This window comes from Sus scrofa, chromosome 3 (assembly GCF_054392235.1).
Source record: "Sus scrofa isolate SSC_HxYL_T2T_F1_AM1 chromosome 3, Sscrofa_HxYL_maternal_Yorkshire_Landrace_v2.0, whole genome shotgun sequence".
NCBI lineage: Eukaryota > Metazoa > Chordata > Mammalia > Artiodactyla > Suidae > Sus > Sus scrofa.
The window spans coordinates 56,449,246-56,471,464 of record NC_139385.1 but is presented as its reverse complement, the minus strand read 5'-3'; the positions used below and the strand labels follow the sequence as shown (position 1 = coordinate 56,471,464).

Sequence of the window (22,219 nt, the reverse complement as noted above, 5' to 3'; positions counted from 1 at the left end):
TCCTCAATCCTCAGGGTAACGCAATGCTACCATTTTTTTTTTTTTTTAATTGACTAGAGTTCTAGAAGTTTTAAAAGTTCCACTTTTAAGTTTTAAAGGAGGCTCATTTTAAAAAAGAGATGACTAAAAATTAATGATGGACTTCACTTTCTATTTGTTAAAAGAACAGATTTGAGGGAGGGATAAATTAGGAATTTGGGATTAACAGATAAACACTACAGATATAAAAGATGTAAGATATAAAACAGATAATCAACAAGGACCTACTGTTATAAAACAGGGAAATCTACTCAGTATTCTGTTAATAACCTATATGGGAAAAGAATCTGAGAAAGAATGGATATATGTATATGTACAACTGATTCATTTTGCTATCACCTGAAACTAACACAGCATTGTAAGTCAACTATACTCCAATAAAACTAAAAAAAAAAAAGATTTGAAGGTTGATGAAGGGCAATATTTGAGGAGAGGTAACATTAAGACAGCATCTAAACAACATTAGTGCCCCTTCAAATAAACTTTTATATGTTAAATCCAGGATATTTCCATGTCGCAATTAGGAAGTTAATGACGGATATGGTACCAGTAAGGAATCAGTCGTGGTGGCTGCTCCACTAACTTAGCTCTTGTCCTAACTCAGGGCAAAGATAGGCCCAGAAAAGACGGAGCATTCACAAAATCTCCCTTTCCTGTGTTCAATTTACAATCAATAAGATTTGTCCAATTTTAAACTCTATCTAGCTTATAATATAAAAGATCATCTGATATATACATTTGCAAATAGACTTAAAGGAAAACAAGAACATTTCCACTTTGTTTTTATGGAGGGTAAAACTGAACTTTGACTTTCTATGTGGACACTCACAGATTTTCCTTTGGGCAGGTTTCCTTCACAGGCCTGCTTGGAAAGATCCTGACGTCCAATCAAGAGACAGACAGCTTCTGGCCAGTCAGAAGCGGGCTGCTCCCGACAGTGATAAATTGCATCTCGGATGGGAAGAGCAATTCCAAAGGGAAGAGTTTCCAAGTCTCTTAAAGTGAAACCTGAAGGTGAAAGGAAGGGAGAACATTTTTCGCTTAGACTTGCCAATGTCCCAATTATCCTCTAAGTGTGTAAACTCTATCTTAATGAATAAGAAACTGATTTATTCATCTTACTGAGACCAGAGTCTTGACATCAGAGATTAGTATGAAAGTTTCCTTTAAAAAAAAAAACAAAACTGCTGGAGTTTCCGTTGTGGCACAGCGGAAATGAATCTGACTAGTATCCATAAGGATGCAGGTTCGATCCCTGGCCTCACTCAGTAGGTTAAGGATCTGGCGCTGCTGTGGCTGTGGTTTAGGCCGGCAGCTGTAGCTCCAATTCGACCCCTAGCCTAGGAAATTCCATGTGCCACAGGTATGGCCTTAAAAAAAGATAAAAAGGGGAGTGGAAAAAAAAAAGACATTTCCCTAAGAGAAAACACAAATGGTCAATAAACATATAAAAAGATGCTCTATCCAATGAGTGGTCAGGAATGCAAATTAAAAACACCAAGAAATAAAATTTATCGCTCACTGACAGACACATACTAAAGTCATCACACATGCACCCGCATGTTCCTTGCAGCACTATTCACAACAGCCAGGACATGGAAACCACCCAAATGTCCATCGACAGATGAGTAGATTCAGAAGATGTGGTGTATATACACAATGGAATACTACTCAGCCATAAAAAAGAATCACATAATGCCATTTGCAGCAACATGGATGGAACTAGAGAATCTCATAGTGAGTGAAATGAGCCAGAAAGACAAAGACAAATACCATATAACTTATAACTGGAATCTAATATCCAGCACAAATGAACATCTCCTCAGAAAAGAAAATCATGGACTTGGAGAAAAGACTCGTGGCTGCCTGATGGGAGGGGGAGGGAGTGGGAGGGATCAGGAGCTTGGGCTTATCAGACACAACTCAGAATAAATTTACAAGGAGATCCTGCTGAATAGCATTGAGAACTTTGTCTAGATACTCATGTTGCAACAGAACAAAGGGTGGGGGAAAAAAATGTAATTGTAATGTATACATGTAAGGATAACCTGATCCCCTTGCTGTACAGTGGGAAAATAAAAAAAAATAAAATAAAGTCATCATCGCCAAGTGTTGGCAATAATGTAGAGTAATAATAACTGTCTTCTATACACAGTGGTGATATGTATTGGTCCAACCACTTTGGAAAATTCGACACACACAACTAGGTCCAACCCCACAGTCTATCAACTGCCATGCAGAAACTTGTGCACATGTGCACCAGGATGTAAGTATTAAAATATTCATTAGCAACATTTCATTATGGCAAAAAAAAAAGGAAGGGAGGAAAGAGTCCAACTGCTGTCATTAGCAGAATGGATAAACTGTGATATAATCAAGCCATGGATTATAGAGAGGTGAAAATGAATGACCTATTGCTACGTGAGTCAACATGGATAATTTTTTTGTTTTGAACCATGCCCGTGGCATGCACAAGCTCCCAGGCCAGGGATCAAACCCACACCACAGCAGTGACTTGAGCCACAGCAGTGACAATGCCAGATCCTTTAACAGAACTCCAACATGAATGAATCTTTCAATAATAACGCTAAGCAAATAAAATAAGATAGAAAAAACACATTTATATCTATATTCATTAAAATTAAAAGACAAACAATACTAAGCAATATATAAAGATAAGAAAGCTTTGAAAGGTAATACAAAATTGAGGTAAGAGTAGTAGTTACCTGTAGCAGGTGTATGAGAAAAGCATACTGTGCAGGAGCAGATCCACAGGGCCTTCTACTGCACTGGCAGCATTTTATTTCTAATGCTGGGTAACTGGTACATCAGTGTTCACTAACTATTCTTTAAACATACACACTTTATATGCTTTTTTGTAAGTATATCATATTTCATTAAAAATTTTTTCAGATTCTCTAGTTAATTAAAATTTTATTTAAATGATTTTCTAAATTTTATTATATTATGCATTACTCACTAACACAGAAAGTTGACTAACTATTGAGATAAAAATGTTTCCTTAAATGAGAATAACATTTGTATTAAATATTATATAGTACATAAGTGAATAGAACTCATCTAATACTTCTCAGCATAGGTATCTTATCTGCACTTATATGACAATTACCGGGATTTTCAAGGAAGCATACAAAAAAGAGTGTGAAAAACGAAGTCATTTAGAATGTTCTTTAAATAAGAATTCTGAAACATCCTGTGATGCTCACGGAAGCACTGCTTTCTAACATACTATACTTTAACATCCTCATTTTTAATATTTTCTTATCAGCAATTTTTAAAAAATTTTAGTTCATTTTTATAAAAAATTTCTTTTTACTCAGTTTAGAACCTGGGGGCACAGGCTTTAGAAGAGAAAATAAACTCCTTCTCTTCCTTTCCCTCGTCCCAAACTGCCTCTCAGTGCATAAAATCCCTGGCCTATATCATCCAAAAGTATATCCTGAAAGGTTTACACATCACTTTTAGATTGTGCCAGAAATACTCACTTCTGAACTCTGGGTATCATAATGGCTTCAAGTTTGAATGTGTTGTGATTAGTGTTCTCCATTCTGAGGCCACAGCTTCAGGTGATCTCAGAGGAAGGACAGATTTTTTACCCAGAGATAGAGAAAGAGCTGGTATATCCCAGGTAGTGGTATAGGGAGGCTGCGAGACTGTCAAGGCAAGAAGGGGGGATGGATGGGGCATCACCTCCATCCTGTGGGATCCCCCCATATGAGAGGCTCTCCCTTCTCACGAGAGGGCCCAGCTCTGGTGAGCTCTGAGGAAGCAGGTTAGCAAGGTGACCTGGGGCAGCATTTCACAGACAAGTGAGAAGGAACAAAGACCACCTTACCTACATTAGTCATCCAGACAACTAATCTCTCAGCTAGACTAGAAACTGAGGTAGAATGCTTGAAACTAAACCTGTAAGAGAAGAAGCATGATGTTACTAAACAGAACAGTAAAACATAATAGTGTTTTATGTCTTTAATGTAAAAGCACAATCTGGGTAAGTCACCTGTTCTCCTCTTGTTCTGCTTGGGACTTCTGGGGAGCTAAAAAGTAACAAAATGACTTTATTTTGATAGTTATCCTGGTAAATAAAACACATAACATGGAGAAAACGTTTGGAAATTAAAATTGATTAATAAGCAACTCCTAAAAAATAATAAAATAAGCAGTACTCTGGCAGGCTGGAAAGTATAATCACTTCTCTGGTGCTAAAATAGTCCGTTTTAGGCTTACTGAGAATACAACATTTGTTAGATTTTAAGTAATCCTGGTCTCTAAAAGTCAGTTGTGGACCCCAGACTATAATAGTGCAATTATGTCACATCTAAAATGAAGCAAGACATGGAGTTCCCATCATGGCTCAGCAGTAACAAAACTGACTAGTATCCATAAGTATGCAGGTTTGATCCCTGGCCTCGCTCACTGGGTTAAGGATCAAGCATTGCTACGGCTGTGGTGTAGACTAGTAGCTGCAGCTCCAATTCGACTCCTAGCTTGAGAACCTCGATGTGCCAAAGGTGAATCCCTGAAAAGTAAAAAATTAAAGTAAAATAACATAATTTTAAAAATTAAAAAAATTTTTAAAAATTTAATTTAAAATAAAATAAAATGAAGCAAAACATGGTCTCGAGCATACCTAGGAAATTTAAAAAATGTTTTTAAATTTCAACTGACATCGACATCTATGACAATCTGTTTGGGGAAACCATAACATTAGACTGACTTACCTATACTTATTCTGGATAAATACTGTGAGGATTCATCAGAAACAGAGCTTTCATCACCAAGTATGTAGAGCGCAATACTCTGCAGAAGGAGAAAGGTAACATTCTGGTTTAAACTATTGAGGCATAATCACATATAGGTAAAATCACCCACTTTAGACGTACAGCTGTTTCAACAGAGGTTATACAAACGTGTAACCACTACCACGATTATGACACAGAAAACTTGCATCACACTAGAAAGTTCCCTGGTGCCCTTGTAGTCAATCCACTCCCTCTTCCACATTCAGCACCTCGAACGACATGTCATCTTTTTCTCATTATTTTGCCTATTCTACAACATCACGCACGTGGAGTCATGTAGTCTTCTGTGGCCTACTTCTTTGTTTAATCTAGCACACCTTTGAGGGCCACTGACGTTACTGTATGTGACTCACTCTTTTTCCTGCTGAAGGGTACTCTACTCTACAGATGTGCCAACCCTGGTTTACCTACTTAAAGGTGAATCCTAACTCTCTACCCCCCAACTCTAACCCTTCCCCACTTCAGCCCTCTAAGTTCTCAACTGAATATCTGCTACTACTGCCAAGATCTGCACCTACAGTTCTTTTGGGCTTTTTGTGGAGGTTTTTTGTTTTGTTTTGATTTGTTTTGGGGTTATTTGAGAGAAAGAAGTATAGCATGATCTTACTGAAATTTCAGCCCGATCTGGAGGACCTTAAAGTTCTACACTCTAAACCAACACAAGCAGCGCAAATGATATAGCCCTGAAGCTAGCTGACATCACATCTAACAAAGGAATGCTATAACATGAATATCTGTAAGTTGACTAAGTTGGAGGCTGAACAACTCTGGTTTATTCACATTTCTTTGGCTCCCCTTTTTGGGTAGATTGAACAGTGAGTCTACCCCGTTTCGGCAATGTTGGATAGGATCAATGTCCTTGGTGATTTCACTAAATGTTTCCATATAAGCAGCAAAGAATGAGAAAGTTCTGGGATTAAGCTGCTCTTAGTACACTGTGAATATATTTAATGACACTGAATTGTACTCTTAAAATAGTTAAAATAATAAATATGTATATTTTATCAGTATTATTTTTAAAAACAGAATCACCATCTTGCATGCCTATTTCAGAGTCACAGGAGACTCTGAAGCCCTTCTCGACATGAAGCCAAGCAGAATGTACAGCAAAGGGAAAGACGGGTTGGGGGCAAATAAATATAGTCCAGTGATATCCAGAAGAAGAGACAAAAGATCTAGTTCTCCTATAAGTCTGAAAAGGTCCACAGAAGACCTAAAGGCACGCCGCTCTAGTATGGGGGCACCGAGGGACAGGGCATGAAGAAACTCACCTTTTAGCAACATGCTTTGGTTCTATTTGAAAGTTTGATCTTCAAAATTTACTGTTAACTATCAGTATTAACTTTTTTTTTTTTTTTTTTTTTTTTTTTTTTTGCTTTTTAGAGCTACACTTGTGACGTATGGAAGATCTCAGGCTAGGGGTCAAATCAGAGTTACAGCTGCCAGCCACAGCCACTTAGTAGCCAAGCCGAATCTGCGACCTACACCACAGTTCACAGCAACACCAGATCTTTAACCCACTGAGAGAGGCCAGGGATCGAACCCGCATCCTCATGGATCCTAGTGGGGTTTGTTAACTACTTAGTCATGAAAAGAATGCCATATTAACTATTTAAAATGAATTAATTTTAAAAAAATAATTGTTTCTCTAGGAAAAAAAGTAGGATTTTTTTTGTAGCTATAGACAGCTGACTATATAATGTAAATGAAAAGGCAAAGGAACTAAAATAACTAAAAAACAATTTTGAAAAGAAAAGTAATGGAAGGAAGAGCCATGCTAACCAATTTTAAGACTTATTACAAAGCTACAGTCATCAAGAGAGTATAGACCACAACACAGATCAATAGCCCAGAACAGGAAGTCCAGAGACCGACCCATAAGAATATGGTCAACTGATCTTTGGCAAAAATGCAAAAGAGAAAAGAATAGTGCTTTTAACAAATGGTGTTAAAAGAATGGGCCATCCAAAATCTCAACATAAACTTCACATCTTATAAAAAATTAACAAAATGGATCAGAGATCTAAATGTAAAACATAAAACTGTAAAATTTCTAGAAGAAAACAGGAGAAAATCTTTGTGACCTGAAGTTAAACAAAGAATTCATAGACATGACACCAAAAATCACTATCCATAAAAGAAAAAAAATGGATAAATTGGCTTTTCCACAATTAAACATTTTTGGGAGCTCCTATTGTAGCTCAGTGGGTTCAATCCCTGGCTTCGCTCAGTGGGTAAAGGAGCCGGTGTTGCCATAAGATGTGGTGTAGGTCACAGATACAGTTCAGATCTGGCATTGCTGTGGCTATGGTCACAGCTGCAGCTCTAATTCAACCCCTAGCCTGGGAACTCCCACATGCCATAGGTGAGGCCATTAAAAAAAAAAAAAAAAAAAAAAAAAATTTTGCTCTGCAAAGGAAACACTAAGAGAATGTTGGAACATGACACATTATCATAGAAAACACCTGAAATCCATATATCTGACATAACATCATATCAAGAAACACTCAATATATCCACTAGCCATTAGGGAAATCCAAATTAAAATCACTACGAGGTGGTTATGAGGAGTTCCTATTGCGGCTCAGTGGTAATAAACCAGACTAGTATCCAGGAGGACACAGGTTCTATCACTGGCCCTGCTCAGTGAGTTAAGAATCCGGTGTTGCCACAAGCTGTGGTGTGGGTCACAGATACAGTTCAGATCTGGCATTGCTGTGGCTCTGGTGAGGGCAGCAGCTGCAGCTCCAATTCAACCCCTAGCCTGAGAACTTCCACATGCTGCAGGTAGGGCCCTCGAAAGACCATAGGAAAAAAAAAAAAACAAAAAAACCCACTATGAAATATTACTACGCATCTACCAGAATGACAAAAATATCAAGTCACGACAATACTGAACAGTGACCAGGATGCAGGGAAACTGAAACTCTCAAACACTTATAGTGGAAATGTTAAATGGTACAGATGCTCTGAAAAACAGTTTATAGTTTCTTGAATATAAACACATTAATCTTAAATATATACTTACTATATGACCATCGATTCCACCTCTGAGAATATACCCTAGAGAAGTGAAAACTTACGTTCAAACAGACAACTGGACATGAATGTTTACAGCAGTTGTATTCATAACTGTTAAAAACGGAGCCATGACCCAAATATCTTCAATGGGTGAATGGATAAACCAATGTGATATATCCACACAATGAACTAGCTGGAACTCAGCAATTACACGCAATGAACTGCTGATACAGCAACACTTGGATCAATCTCAAAAGCATGAGGGGATTTTTTGAGGGGGGTAGAGTTATTCAGAATCCTAATAATGGCAGTGATTACATGAATCCATAGAGCTATACACAAAATGAAAAAGAAGTTAATTTTACTGTGATAATTTTTTTTAATTATATTGAAAAATAAAAAAATAAACAAGTTTAGCAACACTTTGAATACATACCAAGACTACAAGTCTGCTTCTTTCGCAGATCCCAGGAAGATAAGGGTAGGGTGGCATTCCTTCACCCTTCAGACAAGAGCTCACCCACTGATAAATACTTGGTGGCTCAGAAGTAAAAAATGATGGATGATGCATAAATCCTGTTTGACCTTTAGAATCAGATAAATGCTTATAAAGATACAAGAATACATAGTGACAATACTATTTTATTCTAAAAGAAAAATACCAACAACACCTGTCCTTTGAACACAATTAGAATAATACTTCTCCATATTCTCCAAAATGCTTCATGTTTTTTGCCACAGAAAATAACTGACCATATTACAATGTGTAGAATTTAATTTTTATTTTTTTTGTCTTTTTGTCTTTCTAGGGCCACAGCTGAGGCATATGGAGGTCCCCAGGCTAGGGGTCAAATCAGAGCTGTTGCTGCTGGCCTGTGCCACAGCAACAGCAATGCCAGATCTGAGCTGCATCTGTGACCTACACCACAGCTCAAGGCAACACCAGATCCTTAACCCACTGAGCAAGGCCAGAGATTGAACCTGCAACCTCATGGTTTTTAGTCAGATTCATTTCCCCTCCACCATGAAGGGAACTTCATAATGTGTAGAATTTAAATGACTACTATTTGATCCAATCCAGGAAGGAAATTTAGCAAATTCTTATGTTCAAGGCTTACAAAGAATCTAACCAGGAGTTTCCGTTGTGGCACAGTAGAAACAAATCCGACTAGGAACCATTAGGTTGTGGGTTCAATCCCTGGCCTCGCTCAGTGGGTTAAGGATCCAGCATTGCCAAAGGGAATCTAACCAAAAACATCTGCCCTAACACTAAAGATGAGAAAACAGAAGAGACACCCAAGATTCTGCTGTTTTAACAACTGGGCCCCAGTCCTGGGTCTCTTTAACTCAGAGTCTAAGGCAATACAGGTTATGAAATATTCTATACCTATACTGTCCAACATGGCCACCACTAGCCCCACTCGAAATGCGGCTGAGGAATTGAATTTTTAACATAATTAACTTAAATAGCAGATGGCGGTGGCTACTAATTGGACAACACAGGTCTAGGGCAAAGCATCCTTGGCACTGGAAGCTCTAAGCTTTTACAAGTCAGAAGCTTAGGGATGAGTCAAAATTTCCCCCCACACAAGAAATTAGAGCTTACTGCAAGTCAGAGATCAAGCACCACAAATTAAAATCTGCCTGGTGAAAGACACTGCCCCTGACTTAGAGGCAAGAAATAGATCCTCTGCGCTTTACCAAGAAGAATATAAGCAAATGTCATTACATTGTTCAGAAAATCTTTAATGGCACAAACACTTACCTTGATCAATTGTGCACACCTGTCCAGTGGTTCTGACAAGTGTTGGGTAATCTCTGTAGTAATGGTCTATATAAGGTTCCAATTTTAAGTCCCTGTAACAATAAGAGCATATTAAAAAGAAACAACAAGGGAAGTATTACAGCATTTTCCTCCCATAGAGCTAAAAGGATTCCTCAGGTGAACTTAGAAATTTAAAAAATTTACTTATGAGAAAGAAGACAATCAAATCTGGAGTCTCTGTATTCTATTTCTGGACTTTAAAGTGCCCAGTATAGGAGCTCCCGTCGTGGCTCAGTGGTTGTCAAACCTGACTAGCATCCATTAGGACGCGGGTTTAATCCCGGGCCTTGCTTGGTGGGTTAAGGATCTGGCATTGCCATGAGCTGTGGTGTAGGTCACAGACACAGCTCAGATCCCGGGCTGCTGTGGCTGTGGTACAGGCGGGCGACTGCACCTCCGATTCGACCCCTAGCCTGGGAACCCCCATGTGCCACGGGTGCGGGCCTAAAAAGACCAAAAAAAAAAAAAAAAAAAAAAGAAAGAAAGAAAAATCTTTTCATCACAGTAATAATGATTTATCATTGAGAAACTAACCATCAATTAAGACTGTCTTGTCTCAGAAAAGAATTTCAATATCTCAAGGAAGACAACAGAAATTTTAAAAGGCATTATGACCTCAATTCAGAGGTTAGCATTTTGATTCAAATATAACTTTTTCACCAAGGGTCACAAATGCTCAAATAACACATAAGTATGACCTTTCGAATTCAACGCCAAACCCAAGGTGCTAGAAAGGCCTGCTAAAAATATTATCAGAACAATCTCATTGCTGATTCACTACAAGAACTTGAAAGACAAGGAGACCACAGACCACGACAAAAAAGGGGCAGCAGACAGCCCACAACTAGCAAATGACACTTGTTCTTAGAAACAAACTTGAGGGAGTTCCCGTCATGGCGCAGTGCTTAACGAATCCGACTAGGAACCATGAGGTTGAGGGTTCGATCCCTGGCCTTGATCAGTGGGTTAAGGATCCGGCGTTGCCGTGAGCTGTGGTGTAGGTCGCAGATGAGGCTCAGATCCCGAGTGTCTGTGGCTCTGCTGTAGGACGGTGGCTACAGCTTCAATTAGACCCCTAGCCTGGGAACCTCCAAATGCCGCAGAAGCAGCCCTAGAAAAGACAAAAAAAAAAAAAAAAAAAGAAAAGAAACAAACTTGAGCAAGTTTCCCTATCACTGAAATAGGGATCGCAATACCAACTTTGACAATTTACATATGTAAACTATGATTCTGTTAGTTGTGAACACTACTTGAATGTTAGGAATTATTACAAAAACAACAGGTGTCACTACACACCTTCCACCACAGGGGAACCAATCATCGCATCAAAATGAAAGCCGAGTAGGTCATCCCCTCTGTGCAGCACACTTTCATGCCTGCCCACTGCACTTAGGACTAAAAGACCAGCAACCCCAGCATGACCCACAAGCCACACATAGCGCACACCTTCAAATGATCCTGTGGTTTACTGCAAATACTCTGGTTTGTTGAGAAGGTAGATTACAGAAATGCACTTATTACAAGGTTCCAATATGATATTCCCCACTAAGATGAAGTCATCTAATGACCTCTTAGAAGTTTCTAACCTCATAAACAATATTTACCTTGCCAACTGAACAAGCAGTTCCACAAGTGAACGAATACCTTCTCCCATCAGAGTGTTCAACTTGAGCTCCTCATAGACGAGGTGAAGAACAAAAAAAATTGCAGGTATGTGAGTGAAGAGAAGTGTGGAGGAGTCCAAACTGAGATTCTGTGAAAAATCCTCATCCCTCGTCTGTGAAACTTCCAATGGACTCAAACATAAAGATTTATTCAAAAGATGAGACTCAACATTCCGGTGGTACTCTGAACTCAGTAAATATTCCCAGTCCTGAGAGGAATAAAATGGATATTAACTGTTAAAATAATCCTTCCTTGTACTGTTATCATTAATAAAGAAAACCTAATTCACTCAAAGGAACTTATATTTCAGTTTCACATTACATTGTTAAGAATATGAAAAAAATCACAATGCTGAAAAATTTGAGCCAATACCTAAATAGCTAAGCAATTTCCAGGTGCCAGCAATAAATATTAAGACAAGTCAACTTTAAAAACCACCTGAAAAAGGTACTCATACCCTTTTAGGGAAGAAACTTTGGGAGAAGAATTCCACTACATAGGTAGAGATTGAAAGAGAAAGCTTTCAAGATAATCTCAGGCAATGTCTTATAAGCCAAAAGTAAAGATGGAAAGGTGGGAAGTGTAGACAGGAAGATATAAGGACCACTACACTGATTTGAATTTCGGTAAAAGGAGTACACTTGCATCCAGCTGATATATTTATCTTTCTATGTTTGTAAGAGGCTAAGGCTAGTAATACAACCTAATAATCAACTGAAGATTTTCCCTTATTTTTCCAAGGGCCATACCTGAGGCATATGGAAGTTCCTAGGCTAGGGGCCAAATGAGAGCTGCAGTTGCCAGCCTACACTGCACCTAGTGGCAACACCGGATCCTTAACCACATCCAGGGACTGAACCCACATCCTCACGGACACTAGTCGCATTCTTACCACTGAGCCACAACAGGGAACTTCCTCAACTGAGTTTTATATTCAGATTGTACTACAAGTATTGAGTTTGTTATAGTTTCTACTTGAGATTTATTATATTGTGCTGAGAGAATGTGGTCTAAGGTTTCTTCAGAACTTGGAATTTATTGTTATATTTGTAAGGCTTAAGAGTGTATTATTCTAACTTAAAAACTCTTGAACAAATATAGAACCAACCATAAAAGTAAAACACTAGTAAGGTGGACAACCAAAATAAAAAATTCTGCTCACCAAAAGATACTGTTAAACAGCCACATACTAGGAGAAAATATCCCTAAAACACACATACACATGACATATTTAAAATTGTATAAAGCACTTCTACAGCTCAATATTTTTTAAATCCAATTAAAAAACAGGTAAAACACTTGAACAGAAACTTTATAAGGAATATGTGGGTAGCTAATAAGCACATGAAAAACATTGCCTAACAATAGTCATTAGAGAAAAGTGAAATAAACCACCCAAAGAAACTACTGGAGTTCCCATTGTGATTCAGCGGTAACAAACCTGACTAGTATCCATGAGGGCACAGGTTCATTCCCTGGCCTCGCTCAGGAGCTCTGATCTTGCTTTGAGTTGCGGTGTAGATATTAGACACAGCTCGGATCCAGAGTTGCTGTGACTGTGGTGTAGGCCAGCAGCTACAGCTCTGATTCAACCCCTAGCCCAGAAACCTCAATGTGCCATGGTTGTGGGAAAGAAAGGAAAGGAAAGGAAAGGAAAGGAAAGGAAAGGAAAGGAAAGGAAAGGAAAGAAAGAAGGAAGAAAGAAAAGGAAGAAAGAAAGGAAAAAACTACTTCAGGAGTTCCCTGGTGGCCCAGAGGATTAATGATCGGGCATAGTCACTGCTGGTCACTGTTAGGACACGGGTTTGACTCCTGTCCAAATGCCACAGGTGTGGACCAAAAAAAAAAAAAAAAGTATTCACGCACACTTAAATGGTTAAAATGAAAGACTGAGAACAGCAAATGGTGGCCAAGATATAGAACAAGAGGAGCTCACATGTTACTAGTCAGTGTATAACACAATACAAATGGTTTGAGAACCCACAATGACCCAACAAATTCACTGTAAGGTATCTGGCCAAGAAAAATGAAAATACATGCCCACAAGACTTGTTACTGAATGTTGGCAACACTTTTATTCATAATAGTCAATAATGAAAATAGGGTAGGTATCTATCAGAAGACTGAGATACTCACCAATAAAAAGGCACAAACTGATAATCTGCAATAATACGGTGATCTTAAAAGCCTTAGTGCTGAATGAAAGAAACCTTATACGACAAAGACTACACACTCTATTATTCATTTATATCAAGTTTTAGGTCTTCAAATCAGTGAACACTTTGAGAAGAAAAAAACTTAAAAAGGCAGAAGGGAACTTTATGGAATGATGGAAATGTTTTATTCTTGAGTGGGATGTGGGTTATATGAGTGTGCATTTGTCAAAACTAATCACACTGTAAATTTAAGATCTGAGCATTTCATTTATATAAATTATATTTCAATTTTTAAGTGTTTTGAAACACAAGAATATACTCATGGAATTTGATATGTTTGAAAATCTAAATTAGAGAAACTCTGCATAAAAAGGTAAACATTGTCACTTTATCAACTGGCAATAAAACATCTATAACCCAAATTTAAATCACACAGCATTATGTATATTTAGTAATTTTTAAATGATCATTAAAGACAAATAATCACAGAAAATACAACAGGTTCTATCTTTCAAAATAATTGTCATTCAGTATTAAAATAAGCAAAAGGTGTTAGAAGTACAGACAAATCAACAGGAATACCACAAATGTCGGGGGCTAGTACAAGCACCCAAAAATTAATTTATATTAGCAAGAAAAAAAACGCTTACATCATCAGATCCCGTCTCAGAAGGCCTTGCTTTTTTGGGTGCAATGACTGGGGAAAGTGATCCTTCAAAGTCAAACTGGAAGATAACCCCAAAAGAGAAGTCAAAATCATGAACCCCTTTCTTCTACAGTCATTGTGAAGATGAAACTAAATCATGTTTATAAAACACCTAGTCCAGTGCCTGGACTAGGTACTGCTGCAGGAACTTCTTTTCCTCCTCTACTTCTCTGATGACACAGATCTTCACTCCTTTGGTAGAACAAGGACCATTAGCCATGTCCAAAATATGCCAAGTCTCAAAGAATCAACCCAGTAATCGCCAAATGTCAGAACTAAGCAGACACTTGGAGTCTGTTCACAGTGGACAGTCTGACAATCCTATGGCAGAGATGGTAAATACTCTCCAAAACCTGTGTTCTCCTCCTTCTCCTGGACCCACAGTCAGGCTATGTATCCCTGCTCCTCACAGTTAGGTGTGGCCCTGGTGACAGTGTGACTACGAATGAAAGTGGATGTCATCATTACCAGGCCCGGTTCATGAAGACCTCCCATGCTCTTTCCCTTGCACCAGATTAGATGGAGTCAACTCTAAGGCAATCTTTGAAGCCTCATGTTGAAGACGACAGATGCTCCATTGGCCTGGGTCCCTAATAATCATGTGACCTATTTACCTGCTAAGTACTATTATATGAACAAGATATACATCTTTATTGTGTGTGAGTCATTATATCTTTTGAGGACTTTCTGTTATAATAGTTGGCCTATCCTTATATAGTTACATAAAAGTAATTTTCCAAAAGTTCGGTCTTTTTCAATTCCCTCTGGCATAACCTTTGCCATCTCTGCCAATTCACATGAGCAGTGAACTATCAAATTAGTCAACTATAACTCTATATGTCGCAATGGCTATTTTCCTATGCTATAAAAACTTCCATATCTATCAATTAACCTCATTCAACTGAAAGCTGATTTCTTTATAAAAACTAAAAATAGAAAACTAATTTTCAAAAATGAGTGTTTAAAAACTGAATAAAGTATGTTAACTGAAAAATTTTTAAAACTGATTAAGAGAAAAGGTTTGCTCATGAAGAATTCAAATAAAACACAGCCCAACCTACACACAATATTATCACAAAACGAAAATGACAAGAGCAAAACCAAAGCAACAAAGGAAATGATGATAGCTATCTTACTAAAACTTCAACCAAATATATAGGACATACATGTACACACACACACACACACACACAGAGTCTAATGTTCCTCCTTTGGTTATCAGATTCATTAAGACTTGGAGTTATGGAAAAGGACAGTGGAAATTGACAAAGATGCCTCCTGTGGCATATATAGATCTGTTTTATTTTCATTATTCTACTACATCACAGGTTAGCCTATCCTGTTATATAATCCTGCAGACCCCCAACCTTGATTTATCATAACCTGGATATAACATATTTATCTGCCTTCCCCTGGGACAGTCAATTCCATGAGAAGAACTATTTCTTGCCTAATGCATATGTGAAAAGCCTGGTTTCATGCCTGGTCCACAGCAGATGCTCCATACCTATCTAATGAAAATACAAGCATCCCAAAGGACACAACAGTCAACCTCAGATTCAACCATTCACAGGAGGTAAGGACCAAAAAGAAACATGATCTGGCCCAGTGCTCTCATTTACTACACCAGTAAATTAAGGAAGGCATAAGATTACATAACCAGTCATTGACAGAAATTCTGCACTCTCTACTCTCCACTCTATTATTTAAATGAAAACAAAAAAGAGGATATATCTGGACAAAGCAAAATGAAAAACATTTGCCACTGAGGACCATTTCATCCTGAGCTTTGACTGCAAGCACAAAAGACAGCAAGGGTTTAACTACACAGTCCTGCAAATAAATGTCAAAGCAGCTTCAGAACTAATTTCCTCATCCCTTCTTTTAGGGCTATTATGCAATAAGTAAATCAAAGAGTCATGTGCGTCTTTACAAAAAAAAACAAACAAAAACAAACAGAGAGTGCTCAGTCTTCCCCACAACGGGGAATCGTGAGGGGGCACTGGTTCTCCACTAGAGAATGGGACACAGTGATCTGCATTCATCAACGAGTTCCACTGGACAGTAACACACAAAACTACAGGAAGTGGAAGTAAACTTATTCATATTGCAAAAATCCTCGGTTTCTAGAAGGCTCCATTCTCTCATATTTAATAAAGGATGGGAAAATCTGGAATGAAGTAGCATTCATTCAATTGTTTGGAATAAGAAAACTGTCCCTATTTTCCCCATAGGATTCTTCCCAAGAAACTACAGAGGGCAATTCTTTCATATGCTACAACAGACACAAACTCTTAAAAATACTACCTCCTCATTCAGATAGAAAGGGTATCCATTCCAAAGGTGCTCACTGAGCATCCATCTCCACCAGGCACTACTGTTGGCCCTGGACACAGAGAAGTGAACAACACCCCAAAAAAATCCCTGACAACAAAGAATTTACCTTTCAGTGAGAGGAGGAGGAGACACACATACAAAATAAATAAGTAAAATATGTAGACTATTTAATTAGTTCTAAGGGAAAAAATAAAGCAGGTAATGGGGATAAAAAGTACAGGGGGTGGGGGACCAGGGGTAGGGGACTGGGGGTACAATTCTACACAGAATGGATAGGGCAGGCCGCACTGAGGTGACATCTAGAAAAGGTCTCAGCTTGTCTTGTCTGAAGGAAGGCATTTTCTCCAGTGTAAGAGTAAGTGCAAAGACCCTGGGGCAGGAATATGCTTGTTGTGTTCAGGAGAAACACTGGAAGCCAGAATGGTAGGGATAATGTAAGCAAGGCAGGGATGAGGAAGAGGGAAAACCAGGGGTCAGAGAGGGCAGGGTCACATGGTGTGGCAGGCCTTCGGCTTTTACTGAGTATCATTGGAAGGTATTGGAGGGTTCTAGCTGAGGAGAGACTTGACCTGACTTTATCACACAGGATTACTCTGACCACTGGCTGGAGAGGAGAATGAAACAGGCAACGACATGAAATGCGATTCAAAAAACAGAAACTGTAAATGACCAATAAGAATTTGAAAAAAAAATTCCCATTTACTTATACATAAGATAAAACTTCTCCTAAGTTGGCAAAGGTTCACCACATCACAAATAATCAACATGGTGAAATGGGCACTTTTAAATGATACTGGTGAGAAAGCTGGTTGAACATTATTTGATCTAATAATCTCTCTTTTAAAGTTCATTTCTTGGGAAATTACTAGAGGTATAAAGATTTGCAAATTACTCATAAGCTGAAAACTGATTCAACAAAGTTCAATTATTAGCTATTGGTTAATTATTACAACACCACATGGAAGCCTGTTATGAAGATGATAAAATGAAGGAGGTTTTTTTAAAGAATTTTTAATGTATGGGAAATTTTCATTTATATCATGCTTATGAGGCAACAGCAAAAATGTTTACAGTGGGGGAGTTCCCATGGTGGCTCAGCAGAAACAAATCTGACTAGGAACCATGAGGTTGTGGGATCGATCCCTGGCCTCGCTCAGTGGGTTAAGGATCTAGTGGCACTGCCATGAGCTGTGGTGTACGTCGCAGACACGGCTTGGATTCCGTGTTGCTGTGGCTGTGGCGTAGGCCGGCAGCTGCAGCTCCAATTGGACCCCAAGGCTGGGAACCTCATATGCCGCAGGTAAGGCCCTGAAAAGCAAAAAAAAAAAATGTTTACAGTGGTTATCTCTTATTATTACTTTTCTCTTAATGCCTCCATTTTCCAAATACTCCTTAGTAAGCATGTATACTTACATAATGAAGAAAAAATTAATTTTTTAAAAATAGATTTGCTCGCACAAAACTAAAATGTATAGACAGCTAAAGCTAAGTGACCTGGACAAAAGTAAGTGTGTTCTAGAGTGACTTCTTCAGAGAGACCCAACGAAGGCTGTCCTGGGAGTGATCTCCAGAGGCAAAAAGGAAATCACCATTATTAAAGACACTATCCTGCTGATTTGGTCAATAACCTATTAAGGGCCTATAAGAAAGTTTCTGTAATACAGCTTTGTATCATTAACAGACTAGATCCTTCGACTATCGCACTTTAAATTCCCCTCAAATCAAATCTTCCTCCTCACAGGCCAAGCAACTGTGTGTGAAAAGAGAACCTGGGCTCAGAAAAGAACATGTAACCAGGAGTCAGAAGACACAGTGTAGGCCCAGTTTCAAGCAAATCTCTCTAGGCAGCAATCTCTTTGTGACTCAGTTTCTTCATTAATAAAATCAAAACTACTTACTATTAATCCTAGCATAAAAATCCAATTCTAATTACTAGTAAAATATTATTAAATAACAATATTTGATTTACAACACATAGATACAACAAGGCTTAGCATCATTTCATTTTGTTGAATAAGGAATGCCTACCAAAAAACTGATCTGTTACACTCTCTGAATGTTGTTTTCCAATGCTCCAACATTACATCGGTAACAATGGAATCACTCGGGAAGAAAAACAATTGCATGTACTTACGTTTCTTGTCCATGCTAAGCGGTCCGTGTTATAACCCATCATGTTCATGAGACAAGTCACAAATAAATTCCACTCTGAGTGATAACTGGGTCCTCCCGGAGCACTGTGGACACTGTACCACTTCACAAGCATCTGAACAGCTACTTCTTTGGGCAGGATGAACTTAATTGCTTGCAAACAAGTTTGTACTATTAAAAGCAAAGATTATTTTTAGTATGCTTCCTATGCACGCTTTTCTTTTCCTCTTTTAATAAGAACGCTTTTACACTACTTCTATATAAATGCCCAGTCCTATGAAAAGAGAACTGTCACTGAAGAGCCAATGGCATGCAAACCTGCCCTAGCCTATCATCTGACAGCGAATTTAACAGGGCTTGAGACAGGTCTCAGGGCAGCTTCTCAATCATTAGTTTTGGATCAGAAATAAAGTAACCAAATAGCCCAGATTACATGAGACAGAAATGATTGACACCCACTGGCCCAACAACTAGTAAAGCTCCCCATTTCACTCTCAGAAATGGCCCAGTTTGGACAATTAATTAAAGGTCATTCTATCAAAAACACACAATTTCTACACGAATAAATTCACATAAAATATTACGTAAATACTTCAGTGAATATATAATAATATGTACATCCTCAAACAGCAGTGTTTACCTAGCCTAACATCCATGGTTTTCTCTACTATTCTATGTTCAGAAGTCTTCTTCACCTAGTATTTTCCAAATTGCATTGCAATAACTCAAGCAATAATAAATCAAGCAGATCCTTAACCCACTGAGCTAATTTTATTAAAATACTTCTGATATATTTTTACTATAATGTTAGGTTTTATTTAGTTAGAGCAACTATGTTAATTTCTCAATTTATCTCACAATTGAGAGATTTGTTTGGGGAATAAAAACCATTAAATACACCAAAAACTATTTTAGTTGGTTGGGCTTGCTTGTTTTTCCAGTTGTCTTGCAGGGTCACATCCATGTACTGTCATCTCACTGCGAGACATTCTTCACCATAAGAAATCTCACAGGAGTTCCCGTCGTGGCGCAGTGGTTAACGAATCCGACTAGGAACCATGAGGTTGCGGGTTCGGTCCCTGCCCTTGCTCAGTGGGTTAACGATCCGGCATTGCCGTGAGCTGTGGTGTAGGTTGCAGACTCGGCTCGGATCCCGTGTTGCTGTGGCTCTGGCATAGGCCGGTGGCTACAGCTCCAATTCAACCCCTAGCCAGGGAATCTCCATATGCCGTGGGAGTGGCCCAAAGAAATAGCAAAAAGACAAAAAAAAGAAATCTCACAGAAGCAGAACCAGCACATCCTTGAAGGTACCTCCAGCCCCAGAGAACACACAAAGTAGACAGCACAGTGCTCCCCAGCTCTTTATAGCTTCTCTAAACAGTAAAAAAAAGCCTCACCCCATGCCCTCAAAAATAGCAAAATTTTTACAACCCCAATTATTGATGCAAATCAGCAATTCATCCATATCTTTTAAATCAAAGTAAGAACACACAAAAGTAATGTTTGATCCTCAATCATACCTAATTCAGAGGTGGCAATTTCAGGAATAGTGATCCTAACCATGGAACCATTACTCAGTTCCTAAGGAAAAGAACAGAAACAAACAAGAGCAAGTAAATAGAATCCATGTATTCTAAGTCTTTGAATGTCTTAAAAATTGTTGATGCTTTCTAAGATTGTTTGCCTGTCAAAGCAAAATTCAATAAAATAAATGAAAAACAAGCAGTATTTTTCTAATAGAACTGAATACTTTAAAATTTCAGAAATAACTAATAATTATAATTTTGTCTTATTATTACAATTATTTATAATTTTTTACATAATTATATAATTATTTATAATCATGTATTATATCCTCATATTATAACATAACCATTTATAATTATAATAGTTATAACTAATTATGATCATATATTGTAATTATTTATAATTATAATTAATATGCATTAGTATGTAATTACATATAATCTGCATAATTATTTACAATCTTGTCTTTAATGAAGCGTTTAATTTTCATACAGACACTAAGCGTCAAAATCACCAAAAAGAGAGGCTTACTTTTAATGAAAAGACAAAAATCATGTCCATAAAAATTTCAACTGATTGAACACTTCTGTTTTCAATAAATTTTTTTGGCCACACTCACAGCTTGAAGAAGTTCCAAGGCCAGGGATGGAACCCGAGCCACAGCAGCAACCTGAGCCACACAGTGACAACACCAGATACTTAACCTGCTAAGCCACCAGAGAACTCCATTTTCAACGGAAAAAAAAAATTTTAATAGCCAAAACCACAATATATGGAAATTCCCAGGCCAGGACTGAACTTGAGCTGCAGCTGCAATCTACGTCACAGCTGCGGCAACATCAGACCCTTTAACCAGGCACTGGGCTGAGGATCAAACCTACGCCTCTGAAGCAACTTAAGCTGCTACAGTCTCAGAGTTTTCATCCACTGTGCAGAGCGGGAACTCCTCAATAAATGCTGTATAAACTCTGGAAAAGTTAGGCAGAACTACTTAGAGTAAAATAATGCCCCAAAATGACCCATCGCAAAAGGGTTTTTTGGTTTGTTTTTGTTTTTTCATTTGCTTTTTATGGCCGAACCTGTGGGGCATATCAGACTTCCCAGGTTAGGAGTCGAATCAAAGCTGCAGCTGCCAGCCTACACCACAGCTCATGGCAACGCCAGATCCTTAGCCCACTGAGCGAGGCCAGGGTCCAAACACGCATCTTCATGGATACCAGTTAGGTTCATCACCTTCTGAGCCACAATGGGAACTCCCCCACTACAAGAGATTTTAAAAATCACATATTTTTTTTTATTTTTGGATCAAAATTCTGCATTCTGACAAATTTTGAATGACGGCCATAATTCTTAGAAAGCTACCTAATGTTTTAAAAATAGATACACATACTTACTAGTGTTACTCTGTTATGGACAGGGTCTCTTATAGAATGAATGTAAGTTCCAAGCTGTTGGAAAGTACAATCCTCATTATAGAGAGAATCATGAAGCTTTGAAGAATCCCTTAGTTCTGGAACTGGGGACAATAGAACAACCTGTAAAAAGTCATAAATACAACACATATGAAGCATTTTTGAGAAATTAAGCATGAAGAAACTTTGTCTTTTTTGCTTACAGTCTAACTAACAGTTGCCAATAATGATTTAAAACCATTCTGCTCTAAGTATGATGAAGTACTCTAGAGCAGATCAAGGTCCTCACCAAAAGCAACTAGAAAAACTAGATAAAAATAGCAAACCATCTGATCGGTGGCACTGGAGAGCTGTGGAGACAACCCGGACTTGAGGACCAAGATAAGGAAAAAAAGAAGGAAACCGGAAGGAGGTGGCCCCAGAGTCTCACACCTCTTGGGATCTAATTGGTGTCCCTATCTTCAGTCCCAAGATAAACCTATCTAAACCACAAATCCAACACTCCTAACTCCACCATCCCCAAACCTACAGTGCTCTGGTGACTGTACTCCTAATAA

General features: G+C 38.3%; 1 protein-coding gene across 12 annotated transcripts in view; it reads right to left on the bottom strand.

Moving 5' to 3' along the window:
- Window positions 1-22,219, bottom strand: part of ANAPC1 (anaphase promoting complex subunit 1) — an 89,566-nt gene that overhangs the window by 43,069 nt on the left and 24,278 nt on the right. For all 12 annotated transcript variants that reach the window (XR_014841196.1, XM_021087034.2, XM_085018436.1 and 9 more), the window contains 11 exons: window positions 21,645-21,785; window positions 20,244-20,304; window positions 18,707-18,894; window positions 14,180-14,254; window positions 11,313-11,581; window positions 9,649-9,740; window positions 8,320-8,468; window positions 4,782-4,860; window positions 4,061-4,097; window positions 3,896-3,966; window positions 869-1,047 (listed from right to left, as the gene is read on the bottom strand). Coding sequence is in view for 11 of the 12 variants with exons in the window: in XM_021087034.2 (XP_020942693.2) it covers window positions 869-1,047; window positions 3,896-3,966; window positions 4,061-4,097; window positions 4,782-4,860; window positions 8,320-8,468; window positions 9,649-9,740; window positions 11,313-11,581; window positions 14,180-14,254; window positions 18,707-18,894; window positions 20,244-20,304; window positions 21,645-21,785 (1,341 nt within the window). In the remaining variant the exon portion in view is untranslated. The remainder of the gene's footprint in view (window positions 1-868; window positions 1,048-3,895; window positions 3,967-4,060; window positions 4,098-4,781; window positions 4,861-8,319; window positions 8,469-9,648; window positions 9,741-11,312; window positions 11,582-14,179; window positions 14,255-18,706; window positions 18,895-20,243; window positions 20,305-21,644; window positions 21,786-22,219) is intronic.